The following is a 19,312-nucleotide window of genomic DNA, read 5'->3' on the forward strand; positions in this document are numbered from 1 at the left end:
ACATTTAAATTGCAATTACAATGTCAATAAGGATAAAAATACAACATTTAAGCATATGAAAGAAAAAATTTAGATCTAATAATATTTCCTATATCTATTCAGTGTGAGAGACGAGCACGTTTCGTCACGAATTAGGCTAGCTAGCACTAGAAAAAGCAGTCCTCAAAAAATAGCATGCTATTGTATTTTCTTCCTTATTTCTTTCTTTCCTTGCTATTTATTACTTTGCCAGCTTTGCTCGGACACAGAGACCGTCTATATAGTATATTAAGTATTCGGTACACAGGACACAGATGAAATATCGTTGAACCATTCCTTAGTCAAGGGTGGCTACAAACGGTTTAAAAATGAGAGACGAACAATTAATTGAATTGGTTAGACAATGCGAAGTGACCAGTGTTCATATCAATGTGTGATGACCTTTATTTATTTTGCATACTTAATTATTATAACAACCGTAATAATTGGTACTTGAATTCATCATTCCGAGTCAGAAAACATTGCACAATGAACATCAACATTAGATGCATAAGTGAAAACAATGTGCATACCTACATTCACATAACAGTAGCCTGGGTCTTTTATTTGCGTGTAAACATTGCTGTAGGTAATGTACGAATTTTTGTGTTGTCCCAAACTTGAGGGTTTGTGTGTTTGTGCGAATGTGTATAATCAGCATAATATATACTTTTCTATTACATCGTATACAATTTAGTGTCTCTATAGCAAAAAAAAATTCTCTTATTTTACAATGACTAAATTTGTAGACCTTTTTGTATAAAGATGTCTGAAAGAAAGAAAATTTTAACTTAAAAAGTTTACGCCTGTAGCGAGGCCTTATGCCATATCTGATATTAAAAAAAAGATATGTCAATTTCATTTCAGATAATTTTGTCAAACGGAAGATTCATGAAACGAATAAATGATTGTAGGCAAATGCAACTTGAACCTTAATAAAGTTGTGTATTATTGTTATTATAGATAAAAACGAAATATAATCAATGTAGCTTCGTGTTATGATACATTTGAATTATTTCATATATTTTTCAATAATTTTGTGAAAATTCAGTGTCTATGCCAAGGACGAAAGAACAATTTTTGACTCGTTTCAAAGTGAAAACTGATTTCTGTCTAGCAAAAATTAAAACATATTAAATCATGACTACTTCGTCCGAGGACGTTTTACTTAGTGTAAATCATGTGAGGTACAAAAAAGGTGATGGAACTCTATACGTGATGAATCAAAGACTGGCCTGGATGTTGGAGAATCGGGACACTGTGGCTGTCTCACACAAATATGCTGATATTAAAAGTAAGACAATATCAACATTTAAATTCTGCTTTAACATAACCACATATAATTCATACATTTTTGCCATTTCATGAGGTTATTATTACCTTTTAAAGTGTTCCGTTCATATACACCTCAATTTGGAGAATGCTACTGCTAATATAGAGATTTAGTACTTTTTGGTAGGCTTGCAATATGACGTAAATCATCAACTTTCGGTGAACTTCAGTATTAAATTTTAATTTAAAATGCAATCATAAGCACATAACATATTAGAAAATAAGTACACACCAAGCTATCATTTATCTTAAACAGCAGGTAAAACAATGCAGGTTACAAGAACCTGCATTGTTTAACCAGGTACCATGCAAATCATGGTACCTGGTTAAAAGTAACCTATGTGCTGACCCAGACTATAATTTATCTCTATACTAAATTTCATATATGATTAACCCTTTTTTGTGTGAAATAGTAAAAAACATTGATACTTACAAGCTTTCACATTTAAAATATAAGTGGGTAGTTATAATACCTTTTAGCTATTAAAATGTATTTGAGTCAAATCTAATCAAGAATTTTTCAATGCTTTACCAAAGTTACCAATTACAAAAAAACAAAATCTGTAGGTATTTTATTTTGGTTTAGAAGGAATTTATGAAACAAAAGCTATAACTTAAATATTTTGTATTTTTCATTTATAATTTAACATATTTTGATATAAGTTTCATACTTACCTCTTGAAAGAGACCTTCCGGATCATAATATATGAATTAGTATAGTTTAAAAAACGAATAAATTGCTTTAATGATAAAATCAATTAAATTGTCACTTACTGGCTCTAGAACAGAGTATATGTATGGAAATTATTTAATCCTGGTGATCCTTTATCATATTGACCCAGATCTTTGATATGTGTACAAAGTTTCAATTAAATCTGTCCCTTTAAAATGGGTCAAAGTCATGTCTCAAGGATTGGAATTGGATTGGATAACATATGGGTTGGGATAATAATTGTATAAAACAAAAGCAATTACAAAATTTATAACAATGAGCACATCCCAGCCAGTGGAGTCAGGATGAACAGTTTTTATGTGAAGAAAATCCTTTTACGTGCATCTTGTAACTCCAGTACAGCTATTTTTAATGATTGCTAGTTTGTTGTATTTGTCTTCAATAACATTAGACTTAAGAATTTTTAATAATTGCAAAGCTATAGAAAATAATATTGACTACCCGAGCAGCTAGTTAGCACCTGAAAAGCAGTCATTCCTTTCAATATAAAAACAAATTTTCATATATTCCAGCTCAAAAGATATCTCCCGCCGGTAAACCCAAAGTGCAATTACAAGTAGTGCTCCACGATGGCACATGTTCCACGTTCCACTTCGTCAACCCGGCAGGAGCGGATGCTCAGGCAAAGGATCGCGATCAGGTGAAGATGCTGTTACAGAACCTGCTACCTAAATTTAAACGGCAGATTGATGGGGAGCTAGAAATGAAATCTAGGTATGTCATTTGTGTAGTTAACTCTTGTATCAGATAATATGCAATTAGTCTTTTATGTGATACATATTTGTGATTAGTTAGACTTTTTAATATTGATTTGATATGCAATATATTTATAATGTTCTTTATTTCAACGTCTGTTGCCTTTTTTATTGTTATCTCCTGTATATATTGCATTATATATGATTAGAAATTGTGCTTAAAATCCCTTAAAATGGTTAAAATTTCTAAATGTTTAATATTCATGTAAAAACAAACACAAGAAAATAATACATTATTAGTGTTCTAATAAAATAATACATTATTCGTACATATTATGTTATTATAGAAACAAAGTACTTTTATTGTTGTATTTAGTTTCAGTAAAAAAATTATCGAACGTGTTTCGCCGACGTGGGTTCAAATCCCGCCTCATTATCAAATTTTTACATAATTAAGCATTACAATGCTATAAAACTTAAAATAAAATTTAACAAAGCCTGTGTTCTTATGATACAATGTTGTAGTCGTTGAAATAATGTTTCATACTGGTTGAGATGGTTGTTTATCATCACAAACATTTCCATAGACAATGTGGGGTGTCCTTTAGGCACATGAAACCAAAAGAGTACAAGAAATTCGATTGGCGAGGTGGAATCACGGCTAGCTGAGAGGCTATGCTTTGCTATGGTTCTGCTAAATGATGCGGATTCGATTCCCGCCTCATGATAAAAAAATATATTTTTTAAAAATTGCAATAATTTTAGTTTACTATAAGTGAGGGTCTATGTTTCAATAATATTATGTACATCAAACCTTTTTTTAAAACAATAGCAATTGAATATATTTTTTCACAACAAACAATTAAAATTGGTGTCAATGTTGCCTACATATATAATAATCTATACTGATATTATTAAACTGAAGAATTTATTTGTTCGGTTAAAAGCACTTATCTCAGGAATTACTGGTTTGATTTAAAAAAATTCTTTCAGTGTTAGATAGCCCATTTATTGAGGAAGGCTTTAGGCTATATAACATCATGCACTATGTGGGTAAAACCACAGGGCACTGCTAGTTCAGTTGATTAAAATTTACTTGAATAGCTCAAATTTCAATGTTTTGTTTCAGAAATTGTATTTTTAATCTGTTGTTAATTAATTTAATTTCGTTATTTGTATCTTTTCCCTTTCAGATTATTATCATTGCATCCTGTTCTAAAGCATTTATATGAAGACTTAGTTATATCAAAAGTAATTAATAGTGAAGAGTATTGGAATACACCAACTCTTAAACATTATACAGAATCTACTAATATAAAACAAGAGGCTGGTAAGAAATTTTCTATTAAGCATTATGCATCATCCAAAACATATCAATATATGTGTATAAAAGTTTTAAGAGACATTCTCAAAAATAATGGAGGTTCTCAATGCAACTGCTTTTTATTATGGAGATTTCATACTCAACAACTCTGTGCTTTTGACTGATTGATGTGATTCTTTTAGTGTTTTGTCTTTTGGTCCCATATTAGAATATCCCCCCTGTTTTAGGTACCACACTCATGTAAGCAACCTTTTTTGTGGAAAAGATTTATTCTACTCAAATTTTTGTTCTCTTTCCATCATTGTTTATGCATAATTATAAGGGTATCAAGCCAGGGGATTACTTTATTAAACAAGAGGATTTCCAGTGTGGGAAAAAGCAACACTGTAGATTGTCTAGCAATCTATTTTTCACACTGGAATTACTCTTCGCCCGGAAATCCCATATCCCCTAGTAGAGTACGGGGCAAATGATATTAATCTGGTGATATTGATCGATTTTCTGTATGGAAAAGTACATAGGTGATCAGCCTTCTGTGTCCTGCCAGAGCGAGACATTTTTTTTTTGTGCGTCCTCACTGGGATTCGAACCCAGGACCCCCTCGGTTCTACGCTCACGCGTTAACCACTACCAAGCAGGTAGTCACCTTATATTATATTGTATTAGCCTATTTGTACCGTTAGTTAGTTTTTTATTTTCTTTGTGAATAATTTTTGTTTTTATTTTGTTTTGTGTTAATTATTATAATTATAATGAGTCTTTCATAATTTGGCTAAATTTCAGGTGTTTCCGGAGCATTTTTAGCAGACATTCAACCGCAGACCGATGGCTGCAACGGACTGAAATATAATCTTACGCAAGACATAATAGACGCAATATTCAAAACATACCCGGCTGTAAGGAAGAAACACATAGACTATGTTCCCAACAAAATGACAGAAGCGGAATTTTGGACCAAGTTTTTCCAGTCACATTATTTTCATAGGTAGTTTTGAAAATATTTGCGAAGATACAGGGCTTTTGTAATTCTTAGCAAAATAAGCAATAATTTTTAATTTACTTTAAATAAATTGGAAATTTAATTTAAATTGGCAACTTGCCAAGATTTTTCCTAGTTTTGATACTGGGGCCACAAAAAATTAAAAACTGAATAGCTGCTTCTTTTTCATTTTCGTTTTATTACCTTATACATTGGCTTCAAATCATCCAATTTTTTTATTTGTAATTCAGGGATCGCATAGCATCGTCTTCAAGTAAGGATCTGTTTGGGGAATGTGCAAAAATGGATGATCAGGCAATTGCATCTGCTATGAAACACACTACATTGGATCTTACGGTATTCATTTGAGTTTATATATTTTCAAATGAAAATAAAATCAAATCAATCATTCATAAGCTCCTGTGATCTGCGCGCTGTGTCCTGTCAAAATATGTATTTTTTTACACATAAGTAATTTTCAAGTTGAATCAAAAGTTTGTTTAAACAGAAAATACACAGAATTATAAAAATTTCAGGTCGATTTACCGCAATTCACGGAGCCGATACCACTACTACCTGAAGATGATACAGTAGAGAAGGAGAAAGACAGTAATTCAATACACCGCAGTATGATAAAGAGATTTAACCAACACTCTATAATGGTATGTTGATTATTTATAAATTTACCTGACAATTGACCTATAAAATTAGAGTTGTGTAGTAAAAAACTACGGACATTCAAACATTTATTGCCATTACCATAGATTTATCATTTACCACAAGTCTGTAAAGCATAGAAATCAATTTCTACAGAGAAAAGCCGGAAATAAACTCTTTCGTTGCTCTTTAAAATATATAACCCATTATAGACCCATAAGTAATAAATACTTATCATAAACTTGAGAAAAAACTCACTATAACATTAAATAACTGAACTATATCTTAACTGCTGTCAAATAGTCATACATTTTAAATTTTTCCAAATTCTAGGTGCTAAAAGCTAGTCAAAAGGCAAATAATAGTAATAATTCAAGCAATAAATCAACTAATAACAATAAAGTATTGGAAAACGGCATCAAAGAGACGAACGGAGTGGACAAGAGACATGCGGATGATTCTGAGCCGGTTGATAAAAAGAGACGGATATTAGAAAAGATACATTATGAGGACCTCGACGATACGGGCGATAGTAATAGTGCGCAGGAGTTGAAATTGACTAAAGTATGTTGGTTTAAATATTTTGTCTATATTGCCAATGATTCTACTGAGTTTTGTATAAAATATGAATTTATGATTGTGCCCTTTGCTAGAATGTTTGACATTTTTCATCACCCTTTTAATGTTTTTCCTAATAAAATCTTATCCATATTATAATTAGTTTATGGCAACATTTATAAGTCTCAGATTCTATTAACTCTACCTCTAGAAAAAAAGTATTTAAGGTGTCCAAATATTTATTTAAACATTACAGTTTAATCCATACGTCCAAAAAGTGTTTAGGTTAGGTTCATATCATAATAATTTAAACGTCAATAATATTTTAAAACAATGCATTTTCAGGTAGAAAGATATTTATTAGGTCCATCTTCACAAATCAGCAACTCCACTTCGAATACCAACAATCCACCTCCGTTGTCTGCCTTGGCATCTATATGTCAGGTAATTTAGTAAATCATTTTTAATTTAATTTTTTTTTATTCATAGAACATATTCTGTTTTGAATGTAGTATTACAAAAAATTACTATTTAAATCACGCATTTAAGAATGTGCTTAGGAAGGGCCACCCTATGCCATCTATTGAGATGATTAAGAACCATCACAAACATTATTTATATTACAAAATTGAATATAGATCCAACGCGCCTTTTTAAAATTTAATTTTCAGTTTTAGAGCATTGAAATATTTTATAAATGACAAATTTTGAAAGATTTATTATTATTGGTTGTGATGCTTAATCATATCAATAGATGGCGTGGGGTGTCCCTTAGGCACATAAAAATGAAAGAGAAGAAGAAATTCGATTGCTGTGGCGTGATCACGGGTGGCCGAGCGGCTAGGCGTTGCTACGGTTTGGCAAAACGACGCGGTACGAATTCCAGCTCGTGATCGAATATTTTCTATTCTTTTAAAATTTCTCTTTAAATAGATTTTTCAATTCATCTACACATGATCATCACTGCTCGTAACGGTTAAGGCCTGAACTTAAATGAGGCCCGAGTCTGCATTGGAAACATTTAGGGCTGATGATGATGATGGTGATGAAATTAAATTGATACGCACGTACCAGGCGTGGAGCAACGGGCAGCAGTGCGCGCGGCCCGTGCGGCTGGGCGCGGCGGCCGCGGTGGGCGCGCTGGGCGAGCTCAGCCCGGGCGGCGCGCTCATGCGGCACCACCACGCCGCGTGCATGGCGCGTGAGTATGTGTGCGCTACCAGGCGCCCAGCGGCGGCCAGCGGTGCGGCACGTTTAGCTCCGCCTTTATTAATATCACCGTTGATTATAAACATTCTGCTTAGTTATGGCTTATATGGGACCACCATGCCGCATGCGCGTGAACCGCCGCTATCAGGCGTCTACCAGCGGCCAGTAGTGCGGCACGTTCACCTCCGCCTATATGTATTAATAACTAGCTTTCTGCTCGCGGCTTTGCCCGCGTAGTCGCAGGAAATATAAACCCGGGGTTTTTCTAATATATGTTAAAGAAAAATTGAAAATTGTTTATTTGGTACTCCATGTTCTGCATTACCTTCATTATGCGAAAATATGAGAAGTTTGCCCCATCTATGATAGGCTTATCAGTGGTCAATTCTTACCTTATCCCTTTGCGCTTAAAGCGGGCAGCGCATTCACACAGGCGAAAGCGAACTGCGAACGTTCATGGGCTCAAGCGTCATGCTCGCTTACCATCAGGCGAACCACCAGCTTAGTTGCCCGCTTTGACACAAAAAATATGAAAAATGAAGACAACATAATAACATATCATATTTCGTTTGATTCCGCGCAGAACTGATCCCCGCGGACGTCAAATCCGAACTGGGCCGCATCTACCTGTCGGGCGGGGAGCTGCTGCGCGAGCTGTGGCGCAGCTTCCCGCAGCCGGGCGCGGGCGGCGCGGGCGGCGCGGGGGGCGGGGCCGGCGCCGGCGGGCCGGGGGGCGGCGGGCCGGGGGGCGCGGGGGATGCGGAGGAGAGCGCGGCCAAGGCGGACAAGTTCTACGAGGCGCTGCTGAGGTTCAGGAACGTGAAGCTGAGGCCGTTTGAGGTGAGGTTAGGTTATTGGAATAGGGTTTTGGAATAACGGCTCGATTAGTTTTTCATTTAATAAGTATTTACTAAAAAAAAAGGATTCAACATTGAATATAACATTTAAAACATATTTTTCTTAACAATTTGCTCGTAAGACAAAAAAAAGGTAAAATGTAATTTGATAATTACCTAAATGCTTTCAGGAAAAAATGCTCCGCGATTTAACGCCGCTAGCGACATCTCTGACCCGGCATATGAATCAAATGATCGACGCCGCGTGCAGCAAATACGCGCTCTGGCAACAAAGACAAGCCAAACTTAGATAGTACTCGCACAATTTGTAAATCGAAAAAAAAAAAACAATTTAGTACTCACAGCCTATATCAGTTCTTGCGAAGACTGGGTCCTTATTCCGTTGGGTTAAGGGCGATTTTTATAAAGCAAAACCGTTTACCCGATATATTACCGAATTATGCTATGTGATGGTGGATCGTTTTGGCCGCAGAAGTGTGATGGGAATAGTAGTAAAAAGAAGTTGTCGTTTAAAATTAAAATCTATTCAAATGATCATTGAAATATTAGACTACATTCGATCTTAATTAAATAATTCGTACAGGAAAATCCCGTTACTATAATTTTCGTTTTTCTATTACCTAACTGTATTAAACAATGTCAAAATTATATTGATGTGTGATAAAAACGGTATACTAAATCTAATATATAAAATTCTCGTGTCACAGTTTTCGTTGCCATACTCCTCCGAAACGGCTTGACCGATTTTGATGAAATTTTTTGTGCTTATCCGGTATCTACGAGAATCGGCCAACATCTATTTTTCATCCCTCTAAATGATCAGAGTAAGGCAGAACAGCGTTTGCCGGGTGGGTTAGTTTCTTATAAAAATGGAAATGAAGTTAAGCAGTTGATACATCATTAAGATTTAATAATCTATACTGACTGCTCTACTAGGGGGTTATTATTATATCTTTAGATTGGGCAACATTGTTTACGATTCAGTCTGTACTAAGTCAATAAATAGTTGGAATAGATATAATATATATAAAATTTTGTTATATAAAACACATTTTGTACATGAAGTTTGAGAGAGATTCAATGTAGAAACCGAGAAATTATTTTTTTAATTGTATGTATTTATTCGAGCACATTAATACACAACACAAGTTATATGTATAATCATAGCTTGTAAGATCTCTCAGGCAAAACGGCCATCAACTGTCGTAAAATACGTAATCCCCCCCTTTTACCCCCTTTACTCAAGAAACATAACCGAGATACTGTATCATAAAAAAATGTTCATTTATCTCTACTTATATATGGATGAACTGTTGCCAATAAAGACTCGCGATTATAATCTAATAAGCTTTGACAAGTAACACTATAAGGATTAAAGTACCTAACACAAAAACTGCCCGATATTGTTTCAACTTTTGGTTCGTGTAAATAAATTGACAATAACTTTTAGGTTAAGTGGAAGTCAAAATTTCTCGTTACCATATTGGTTATTACTAAAATAAGTTAAGTTTCGTTTTATTATAACCGGATTTTGAATATCGAAGTGTAACTCATGTAAATTGTCATGAAAATTGAGGGTACATACCTCATTTACCTATTTAGAACTGTGGCGTAATCAGTAACATACTCAAATGACGTTCAGTGTTTACTTGAAATTATTTATTTGTACGAAATAACTTCCTCAGACTTCTATTTGGTGAGACTGGTCCTGTATCAAATAGAACGAAATAAATTTGTACATATAACTTTGTTTTTTTTTCATATCTTACTTTTTATTATCTGTTGTTTTATATTTATGAAGTTTCTTGCAATTTGTAAGTATACTCGTAATTATGTTATACATATATATTGCTACTTAAAGGAAAAGGATGCGAGTTCGAATCTTTTATGATTTTTTTTCTAGTTTAATTATTCAAATATAAATATAATCATAGTAATTGAAGTTTATAATCTTATTCGAGTTCCGGCGAATGAAGTCGCGCAATGCAACTTCTGAATAAAACTCATTCCAATATTCAACAAATTTATTATTGTGTCAATAATTATGACAATGCGACATGCTTCTTTCTAGTACACTTAAAATACTGTTAAATATAATATTCAATCTGTATAATATACTGAATGCATAGTGTAATGGTTAAAATGGTGCATTATCTGCATATAAAAACTTACATATATGTTTCAATCTATTATAATACTTGAAAGATGTGTTAATACTATAATTTAACATCTATCAAATATTTTAGACTTTCATGCGGCAGATATTCGCGCTTTCAGCTAAATTTTTAGACATTTATAATATATATATGGTTACAGGTTTAGTGGATTTCATTTATTACACAATTTTACTACAAACTATATTAAAAAATGTACAAACAAATTATCTAATAGATTAGAGAAGCGATGAAGCTTATAAATAATTGATTCATGTTATGACTCGAATTTAAAGATGCTCAATTTCTTCTCGAGGTATATTTCATAAAAAGCTACAATATAAATACTGTTGTTGCATACAAAAGGGGTGGTACGAATAAAATAGAAGTCTATAGATATCTCTTTCTAACAACTCGACATCATTTTTTCTTCTTTGTCGCGCTATTTCCCATTGTTTCAATACATGAACGTAGGAATGTATTAAACTTAAAACTATTTAATTTCGAATGAAATAATACAATATTAATCCTTAATATACAATGTCTACTTCAAAAGGTACATTTATAAATTCAATCGATTTCAAATATAAATATTATAATAGAATTATTTCTTACGCTTTTCAATTACGAAAGTGCAAGTAGAGCATAATTCAAAAATGAATATGACTGTGACAAACACGAATTATAGAAAGCAATAACATATCACATATTACTAAGGCCCTAAATTAGTTCATTTTTTATAATAAATTGGAATACACAGATTTATATTTCCATAGTATATAGCGTTTAAATATGTGTGAGAAAAATGCTTAAATATTTTTTTTTTACTAATATTTTACAGAATTTAGAGAAATAAATAAGGATCTGGCAGGAATATTAATTTTAAAATAGAACCGTTATACACGTTATATAAAGGATGTTATATTAAGAAAAAACATATAACAAGGATATACCAATTTTAAAATAAAACTTTTTTATCAGTGAGTTGCAAAAGATTACAGACAATAAACATCATAATAAACACTTATGGAAAACAAACAAAATATATTTGAATAAAATAAATGTACAGTTTTTTTATAAAAGTTGAAAATCTTCTCTTTCAGTTGTTGTATAAAGGGTAAGCATATTAGCTTCTTAGTTGCGCCTTCATTTTACCATTTTTTTGCCAAATAATAAAAACCTTCTTAATTTGACAAACATAAATTTAAAATAAAAACAGAATTAGCAAGACGATTTCAGTTCGAAATGGCGGACATAACAAAATATGAATTAAAACTAAATTAAATCTACATGTTATATTGATTTATGTAGTAAAATAACCTACTATAATAAACTGTGTATAATTTCGAGCACAAAAAAAAAAATTAGGTTTAAAATCTATTAAATCTGTTAAATGGTCATTAATTTTTAAATATTAAACCAACAGTTGACCACCGTCACTTACATAGTAACATTTAATTTTCACAGACAAGAGTATACCTGCGCATAAAATAAGACCACAGGTAATAAATAGGAGTCTTTGTTTAAAAAAAAAATGTTTATTAACTGTGAGATTTAAGTAAATAATAAATAAATTGAATTTTTACGTTCTTATTAAGTAGAAAAATATTATACAAGTATTTGGCTAAACCATAGGCAAGAAAGACTGTAATGTGATGTGGATGTGTAAGTAGGTGTTGGGACGACGTATATATTTATTAATAACAAATAAAAATTAATTACGTATTGCACTGAAAGTTTTTATTAACAAATGACCTAGAATTCAGATCATAAGTACAATAAGATTTTGATATTGATTTATTTTATAGTATTCATAATCACGTAACTAATATGTATGGAAGTAAGTATGAAAAAAAAAATATACTTCTCGCTATATCCAAATGAAGATAATTACATATTTTTTTCGGAAAATGTATTTTTGTATTTCATTTCCATAATCTTTTCGCTTAAAATTTTTACTTGCAATTATAATTGCTACAAAGTACAAAATCAAAAAAAAAAATCCTATCGCCGTTTATCCGTAATTTTTTTTATAATTTTTTCAAAAAAATCTCTCATAAATTTTATCTAAACGCCTTAACCACCCACGCGATGAGTATAATAGCCAAAATAATGGCGATGGAAATGAAAAAGAACATTCTCTTCCTATATCTGCGTTGCTGCTCCGCCGCTTTGGCTAACTCATCCACGCCGGCTTCCACTGTAGCGCTTGCTGCTTCTATATGACTTTCTACTGTGTCTATAAAACAATGCAATACAAATAATATAGATGTCTCTTTATTGGACTTTAAATATAGCCTATGTTTACTGTTTTAACTGTGTAAATAATAAATATAGTTGCAAAAAAAACACGCTTTGATGATAGAATAAACTAAACTGTCTCACTTTCCCTTAATAGACTATGCGTATGGAAATTATTGAATCCCGTTGGTCCTAATCAGGAGAATAAGATAAATTCATGAAATTATTGTATTGTCACCTATCCTTAATAAGTGTATAAAGTCTGAATTAAATCCGTTTAAAAAAGGTCAAAATCGAGTCTTAAGGAGTTGGTTACATACAAATTTACAAACATGCAGGTGAAGTCAATAAATGATTATATTAAAGACTTAGATAAATGGTATTAATTTCTTGACTGGACGGATAGGGGTCACAAACTCCTCTATAGAATTATTTTTTAAACATGTATGACTTGTAAAGCAGTTGATTTTCATTTTTTGTTCATCATTATTTAAACCTTATTTAACTCTACTTATTTTTGAATAAAAATAAAGCTTAAAACCTATGCTATGTTAACCAATCAGAAGAATATTAATAATAATCCAATCCATAATTTATAACTCTATAATAAAAAAAATAAAACAAACTCACCAACAGTCTGCGCCTGCGCATTCACCATATCCGCTAGATCCTGCATTATCTGGTTCACGTCCAACACATCCGCTTCTATCTTGTTCATGTACGCCTCTTTTTCAAGCAGCATGCTCGTCTCGAATTGGACTAGACGCGCCTGAAAATAGTTCATTGCATCATAATATTATATATAATATGTTCATATTTAGAACTTAGACAGTATTATCATCTACGGCTATCATTGTTAGGCAACTGTCATAGTCTAAGATCCGGCCGCGTGATTTATACGTTCATATATTTGATTAATAATATATAATTTTTATCGATATTTATAACTAAACCAACGCCGATCCCAAAGGTGCCCATCCAAATTTGGCCGCAATTAATTTCAATTAAAATGTAATAATTTATTTATTTTTGAACTATTACGTTCACTTGTAATTGTTAAAAGATATATTTAATTAGAAAGAAATTTACCTGAGATACCGAAAAAGTTCAAGGTGCCATCTCTCACTTGGCTGCAACCTAATGTCAGCCAGGTGTAAACAGGTATACTTTTGTTAAATATATACGTTCATAATGTATTATCATGCTATACATACCAAATCGAAGATTAATTTTTTCTCTACATGATGAGATATAGGTGTTTACACCTGGCTGACATTAGGTTGCGGCCAAGTGAGAGATGGCACCTTGAACTTTTTCGGTATCTCAGGTACATTTCTTTCTAATAATGAAATATATCTTTTAACAATTACAAGTGAACGTAATAGTTCAAAAATAAATAATTGATTACATTTTAATTGGAATTAATTGCGGCCAAATTTGGATGGGCACCTTTGCGGATCTGCATTGGTTTAGTTATTAATATTGATAAAAATTATATTTTATTAATCAAACATATGAACGTATAAATCACGCGGCCGGATCTCGTACTATCAGGTATAGGATCTATCGACAAACGGCAAGTAGAATAGCGCCAACGGGTTTTTGACATTAAACACACACATTATAATTACAAGCACGTGCTGTTATATTTAGTAATAGATGTACCTATCCAAGAGTAAACAATTGTTTGTTAAATGGTGCAAGAATTGAGCTTTATATTATTATGTAGTATAAATATTTTTTTATAAATAAAAAAAAACCCTAAATGGACAATAGAGCAAAGTTTTTTTTTTTCATTCTTAATAAGCTAGCATGAAAACGGATTTGGTCCTTCGAGCCAGTGCGCTTTTCACCTGTGCTTGCTGGTTGGCGAGTAGGCTGGCCTCTTCATCATCAGCGATGGCTTGTCGCTCCAGCAACTCGGGGTCGTTTCTGTTGCGGGCCTGTGTCGGCATATGTGCCGCCATTTTTTCTGACACTTGCTAGAAATTAATGTACATAACGTGAACTATTTATAAAAACATACTGAACGTGAGTTTTTAATCTATCTATCTCACAATTTATTTATTCATAACAATGAAAAAAGTCCAAAAATCTGATTTTTAACAATCAAGTAGGTTATAGATGGTACTTTATGGAGTTCATAAGTTTCACTACTATGTAATCTTCTTTACAATTACTGAGCAAGTGATCATATTAGTATTTAGTCTTCACTAGAAAAATATCATTTTTCTTTAAGTCTTCAATTTCTCTGAAACATATCCCTACCTTCTGAACTGAGGAATAATTCGCGAGCGCATCCCTAAACGCCTGTGTCAATCTCTCCACTTGCAGCTTTTGCGGCTTGTCCCCCCGCCTCACAACCACGCCCAGCCGTTGGATATCTCTCGCTGTCGCTGACACAGAACTGTTTACCTTCTGTTGCGTGTCGTGACTGAAAGAGATTTTAAAAACCGTCTATAGCGATACTACACAGCGCTCGCCTCTGTTTATCAGATTTTAATTCACATGACATATTCATTTTTAGTAGTAATCATAAATTATGAAGGTAAACACAATACAGTTAGAACTGTTTTTCTCATTAAAACATATGTTACAGTCAAAATTCCTGGTCCAAAGTCAGAGGTAAATGCAAAAATCGGGCAAAAGGGAAAAGTTTCGGACCTATGCCCTTAATCAAAAGTGGGTTTTACTAAGAATGTTACCATGAAATCACAAAATAATCAATATTTTATGATTTCTTAATACATAGTAATACTAAAACCATATCAACAACTCCTAATTAGCATACATAATAATTAACAATTAGCTTATTTCGTACCATAGACTGCCTAGTGAAATCTTACAAATATCTACAAATGAACAAATGACACTGGCCTCAATATTATATTGAACACTGTGTTGTCACAATATGCCACAGGTAGTTAAAATCATTAGCTATTACAATTAGGGCAATAGTTATAATAACTGCAAATTATCCACATTTGCATTTATGAGTTGCAAACAATGTTGAAAACGAAGGAGGTTCTCAATTTGTCGGTATTGGTATAAGCCAAAACATATAAATCCATTTTTGCATTATTTTTTAATGTTGCCTTGCTCTTATTAGTAGGCTGATGTTATATATAGCTTTTCTAAAATATCAAACTGCACATTCAAGCAAAATAAATATTAAAAACTCACATTTTATCCCTCAATTGGACACTATCATTCGGTCCACCGATCTGCTTCATCATCTTCTCCAGAGCTCGCAGCCCACTATTAATAGTGTTCACATTATCTGCTATACCCTCACTAAGGTTGTATAACTCTGTAGGACTGAAGTCTGCGAAACCGACTGTGGGTGGTGCAGCCGTAGCACCATAGTCGCGACTCGACCCACTGATTGGCTCCCGTTCTGACATGTTGGCTGCAAACAGTTTGATTGGTGACAGACGAGATAAAGCAATGAACCACAAGGTTTTCAATGACTGGACCTACTCATTGAGTCACATTCTGATATGAAAGCTGTAAATAGTTTCACTTGTTAATAGTTTCATCGATTGTAAAAGGACATGTCCTACCACATAATGGACCCATTATCACAAAACTTATTGTTTAGTGACTGGGCCCACTGGAGGTTCACATTTGAATGGTTGTATGGCTGTATATAATTTGACTTCTTTGTATAGATTTTATAAAGGACTATGAAAACAGGTTTTCAACAACTGGAATCACTATGTGGGTCACATTCACTCACATGTTGGCTGTAAATATGTTGTTTGAAGCGTGAGGAATTTGATTCTGATTATATTATGAGTAATGATATCAGCAAGTCAGTAATTAACAATCCACACTTAGATGTTTGCTAAAGAAATCTAGAACATAACATAAATGTCAATCCTGTAGAATACTATACTTTGTGTTAATAGACAACTCCCCATACTTACATTTTAAATGAATTGAATATTTATATGAGGCAGGGATAGTTTATAAATAAATGAAAATTTTATTTAAAGTAAATAAAATATATGAATGAACTTAATTTCAACTACATTTCATCATCTTAACACAGGTATTACCTAGCAAGAGGGCCTGAGCCACAATCCACTTGTACAATAATGTAAAAACCTAAGAAATAAAGATTTATTTATTTATTTTATTATTTCCAATAGTCCTTCATGGACATAAACTATTTATAAAGTTACAAAAAATACTGAATATGTATGTGTAGAAATTAATGAATAAGATAGAAAAAGAAAAAAAAACCGTTATTATAAAGAAACAACATATAACACTCTTATAATACATGTAATATGTATATATCATTACCTATTAAATGGTCTCTTGTCTACTTTATAGAGATTCCATAGGCTTAGCTGTAAGTGGAACATGACCTGGACGTGTTTCTGAGAAAATTTAATCTACAGATCCCCACACTATCTGCTAGCCTAGTTTTGCATTATGTTTCATATATTTTACATTAACTATAATAAGGTAATTTAAGACATTATTATTAAATATAGTTTCTCCCTTTTTCTACACTTATATTATGAATCATCTCCATCTGAAATCTGATTTTTGTAGATTAGATAACTATATCAGTTTTGTGTTTATAAACATTGTACTTTTTATTAATATATATGACCACTTTTATCCTAGATATAGAATCATTATATAATAAATTTGTGTATTTCTATTCGGGATAAAATATAGATAAAATATAATATTAAGTTTTGAAATGTGATGGGAGTATATTGATATAATAAAAATATTTTTCAAATGGTCTACTGTATAGAATTATATCACATGTAAGATATATATCTATGCTTTCCACTTAAAAGTTAATTATAGTTAATATAAGACTTACATACTTTTTTGTGCGACGTAAAACAATTTAGTTGTTGCGATAATGATGAATCACTTTATAATATAATTTAATATGATATGACAAAAGAAGTAATGAGTATTAAACAATTTCGACACACTTACATTAAATTTTGTGGTTAAACCGGTTCAATATATAGATTTTAAGACTATTGTAGAATAAATTATTTCCTATCGGTTCATTAAAATATTTAAGTCTGTCCACTTTCTTGATAAATTGTTGTTCCGTCAACAATGTCATTTTATGAAAATGTCAGAACTCAGATGTCACGTCAGATGGAATTGTCAAATGTCAAATCTGCGAACAGATTAAACTTCTTTTTGTTTAATAGAGTAATTAAATTTTGTTTTGAGTTACTTTTCAGAAAGATGAAAAGAAAAATAATTAATTAATGTCACCAAATTTCTACGCTCGCTATACAGTACATGCTTTCTCTGACGATGTACTTATTGATTTGATTGCTGCACAATTATTCTCTTAAATAATAATTATTGAAAAACGATGCCTTTATTTACTTAATACGAGTAGTAATAATGTATTTTATTTTAAGTAGTAGCAGCATAATGTTTAATAATTTGGAATTTAATCGAAGCATCGGGGGTTCGATACATCCATTTATCCACATTACCAATATTCGAAACGGCAAAGAAACTGAAAGGACACCAGCATATCCACATTTAAGTTTGAAAACATGTGACAAATGTCAACTCGTACCAGGGCATCGTTGATTATAACTGATTATAATTTTTTTCCGGACCCTCATAGGCCTGGCCTGTGTCCGCGCAGTGGGATCAAATATGAGCCTATAAAGATTATGATGATGATTTTTTTTTTGTGTAAAATACATTATTTTAAAATGGACTTTAGAATAAAACTATTGAAATTTTTAATCAAAATTAATGTAATGTTTAAAATTACCTACTGCCGCCAAAGGAAAATTGGTAACTAGCTAGATAACTAGCTAGTTACCTAGCTAGTTTTATTTTTATACTCATAAATAATTACTGTATCGTTAAAATATAGGTACTTACTTTGCAAAATAAACAAAACATAATGTAATGTAATCATTTAGAATACAAAACAAAGCTTAAAGTCTAGCATCTTCCTTACCGTACTAGTTTTTATTCACTGTATAATGTTCACATTTATGTATGAATTATTATGCGCAAAGCAAATTTTTTAACACGAGCTGAATGCCAGGACACATAAAGCACTCGACACCTGCAGCGTGATTAAAAAGTGTGAATCCTTGGAAAATAAAATATTGTCCGAGGTCGACGTCAGAAAGGAACCTTCGTAAATTGCCACCTGAATACTAACACGCACGGGTTATTATTTATTATTTAATACGTCTGTGGTCTTGAAAGTATTTAGATTTCATTTTTTAATTAATTTCGTAACCAATTCGGCGGGTAAATTTCTCAATTAAAAAAAATATTATTAATCTATAACTGTTTAGAATTTTATGAACATTTATATAAAATTTATTATTTTTGTATTTTTTATTAAAAATTATTTACATACATCCTTATAAGTACCATTGACTACTAAGGAATTTATCGATAGGAATATTCAATTCTCTATTCTTTTATTTGCTTACAAAAAAATTAAAATGTCCCACCCATCCAGCAGTTCATTACCGTGTCAACCGTTAATTAACTTTGATTTTTATTGTTTGTCCTTATAGCT

At 32.0% G+C, this 19,312-nt stretch overlaps 2 protein-coding genes across 6 annotated transcripts; one reads left to right on the top strand and one right to left on the bottom strand.

The window, feature by feature from the left end:
- The first annotated feature begins 884 nt into the window (after nt 1-884).
- Nucleotides 885-8,676, top strand: LOC119829110 (general transcription factor IIH subunit 1). The gene is made up of 11 exons (XM_038351498.1): nt 885-1,312; nt 2,596-2,797; nt 3,972-4,108; nt 4,886-5,087; nt 5,333-5,438; nt 5,618-5,743; nt 6,072-6,302; nt 6,642-6,740; nt 7,371-7,497; nt 8,089-8,345; nt 8,533-8,676. Exons 1-11 carry the CDS (start codon nt 1,159-1,161, stop codon nt 8,653-8,655), a joined length of 1,764 nt encoding a protein of 587 aa, XP_038207426.1. The 5' UTR covers nt 885-1,158; the 3' UTR covers nt 8,656-8,676.
- A 2,941-nt stretch (nt 8,677-11,617) lies between these two features.
- On the bottom strand, nt 11,618-18,851 carry LOC119829008 (syntaxin-12). 5 transcript variants are annotated; one of them, XM_038351355.1, is made up of 6 exons: nt 18,734-18,851; nt 15,940-16,165; nt 15,025-15,190; nt 14,610-14,738; nt 13,387-13,525; nt 11,618-12,754 (listed from the first exon to the last, which is right to left on the bottom strand). In XM_038351355.1, exons 2-6 carry the CDS (start codon nt 16,158-16,160, stop codon nt 12,579-12,581), a joined length of 831 nt encoding a protein of 276 aa, XP_038207283.1. In that variant the 5' UTR covers nt 16,161-16,165; nt 18,734-18,851; the 3' UTR covers nt 11,618-12,578. The 5 variants fall into 5 exon arrangements, with proteins under 5 accessions (XP_038207283.1, XP_038207282.1, XP_038207285.1 ...); XM_038351354.1 differs by lacking the exon at nt 18,734-18,851 and adding an exon at nt 17,728-17,856; XM_038351357.1 differs by lacking the exon at nt 18,734-18,851 and adding an exon at nt 17,610-17,747.
- Nucleotides 18,852-19,312: the final 461 nt, after the last annotated feature.

The sequence above is a fragment of the Zerene cesonia genome, chromosome 9, assembly GCF_012273895.1.
Source record: "Zerene cesonia ecotype Mississippi chromosome 9, Zerene_cesonia_1.1, whole genome shotgun sequence".
Lineage (NCBI taxonomy): Eukaryota > Metazoa > Arthropoda > Insecta > Lepidoptera > Pieridae > Zerene > Zerene cesonia.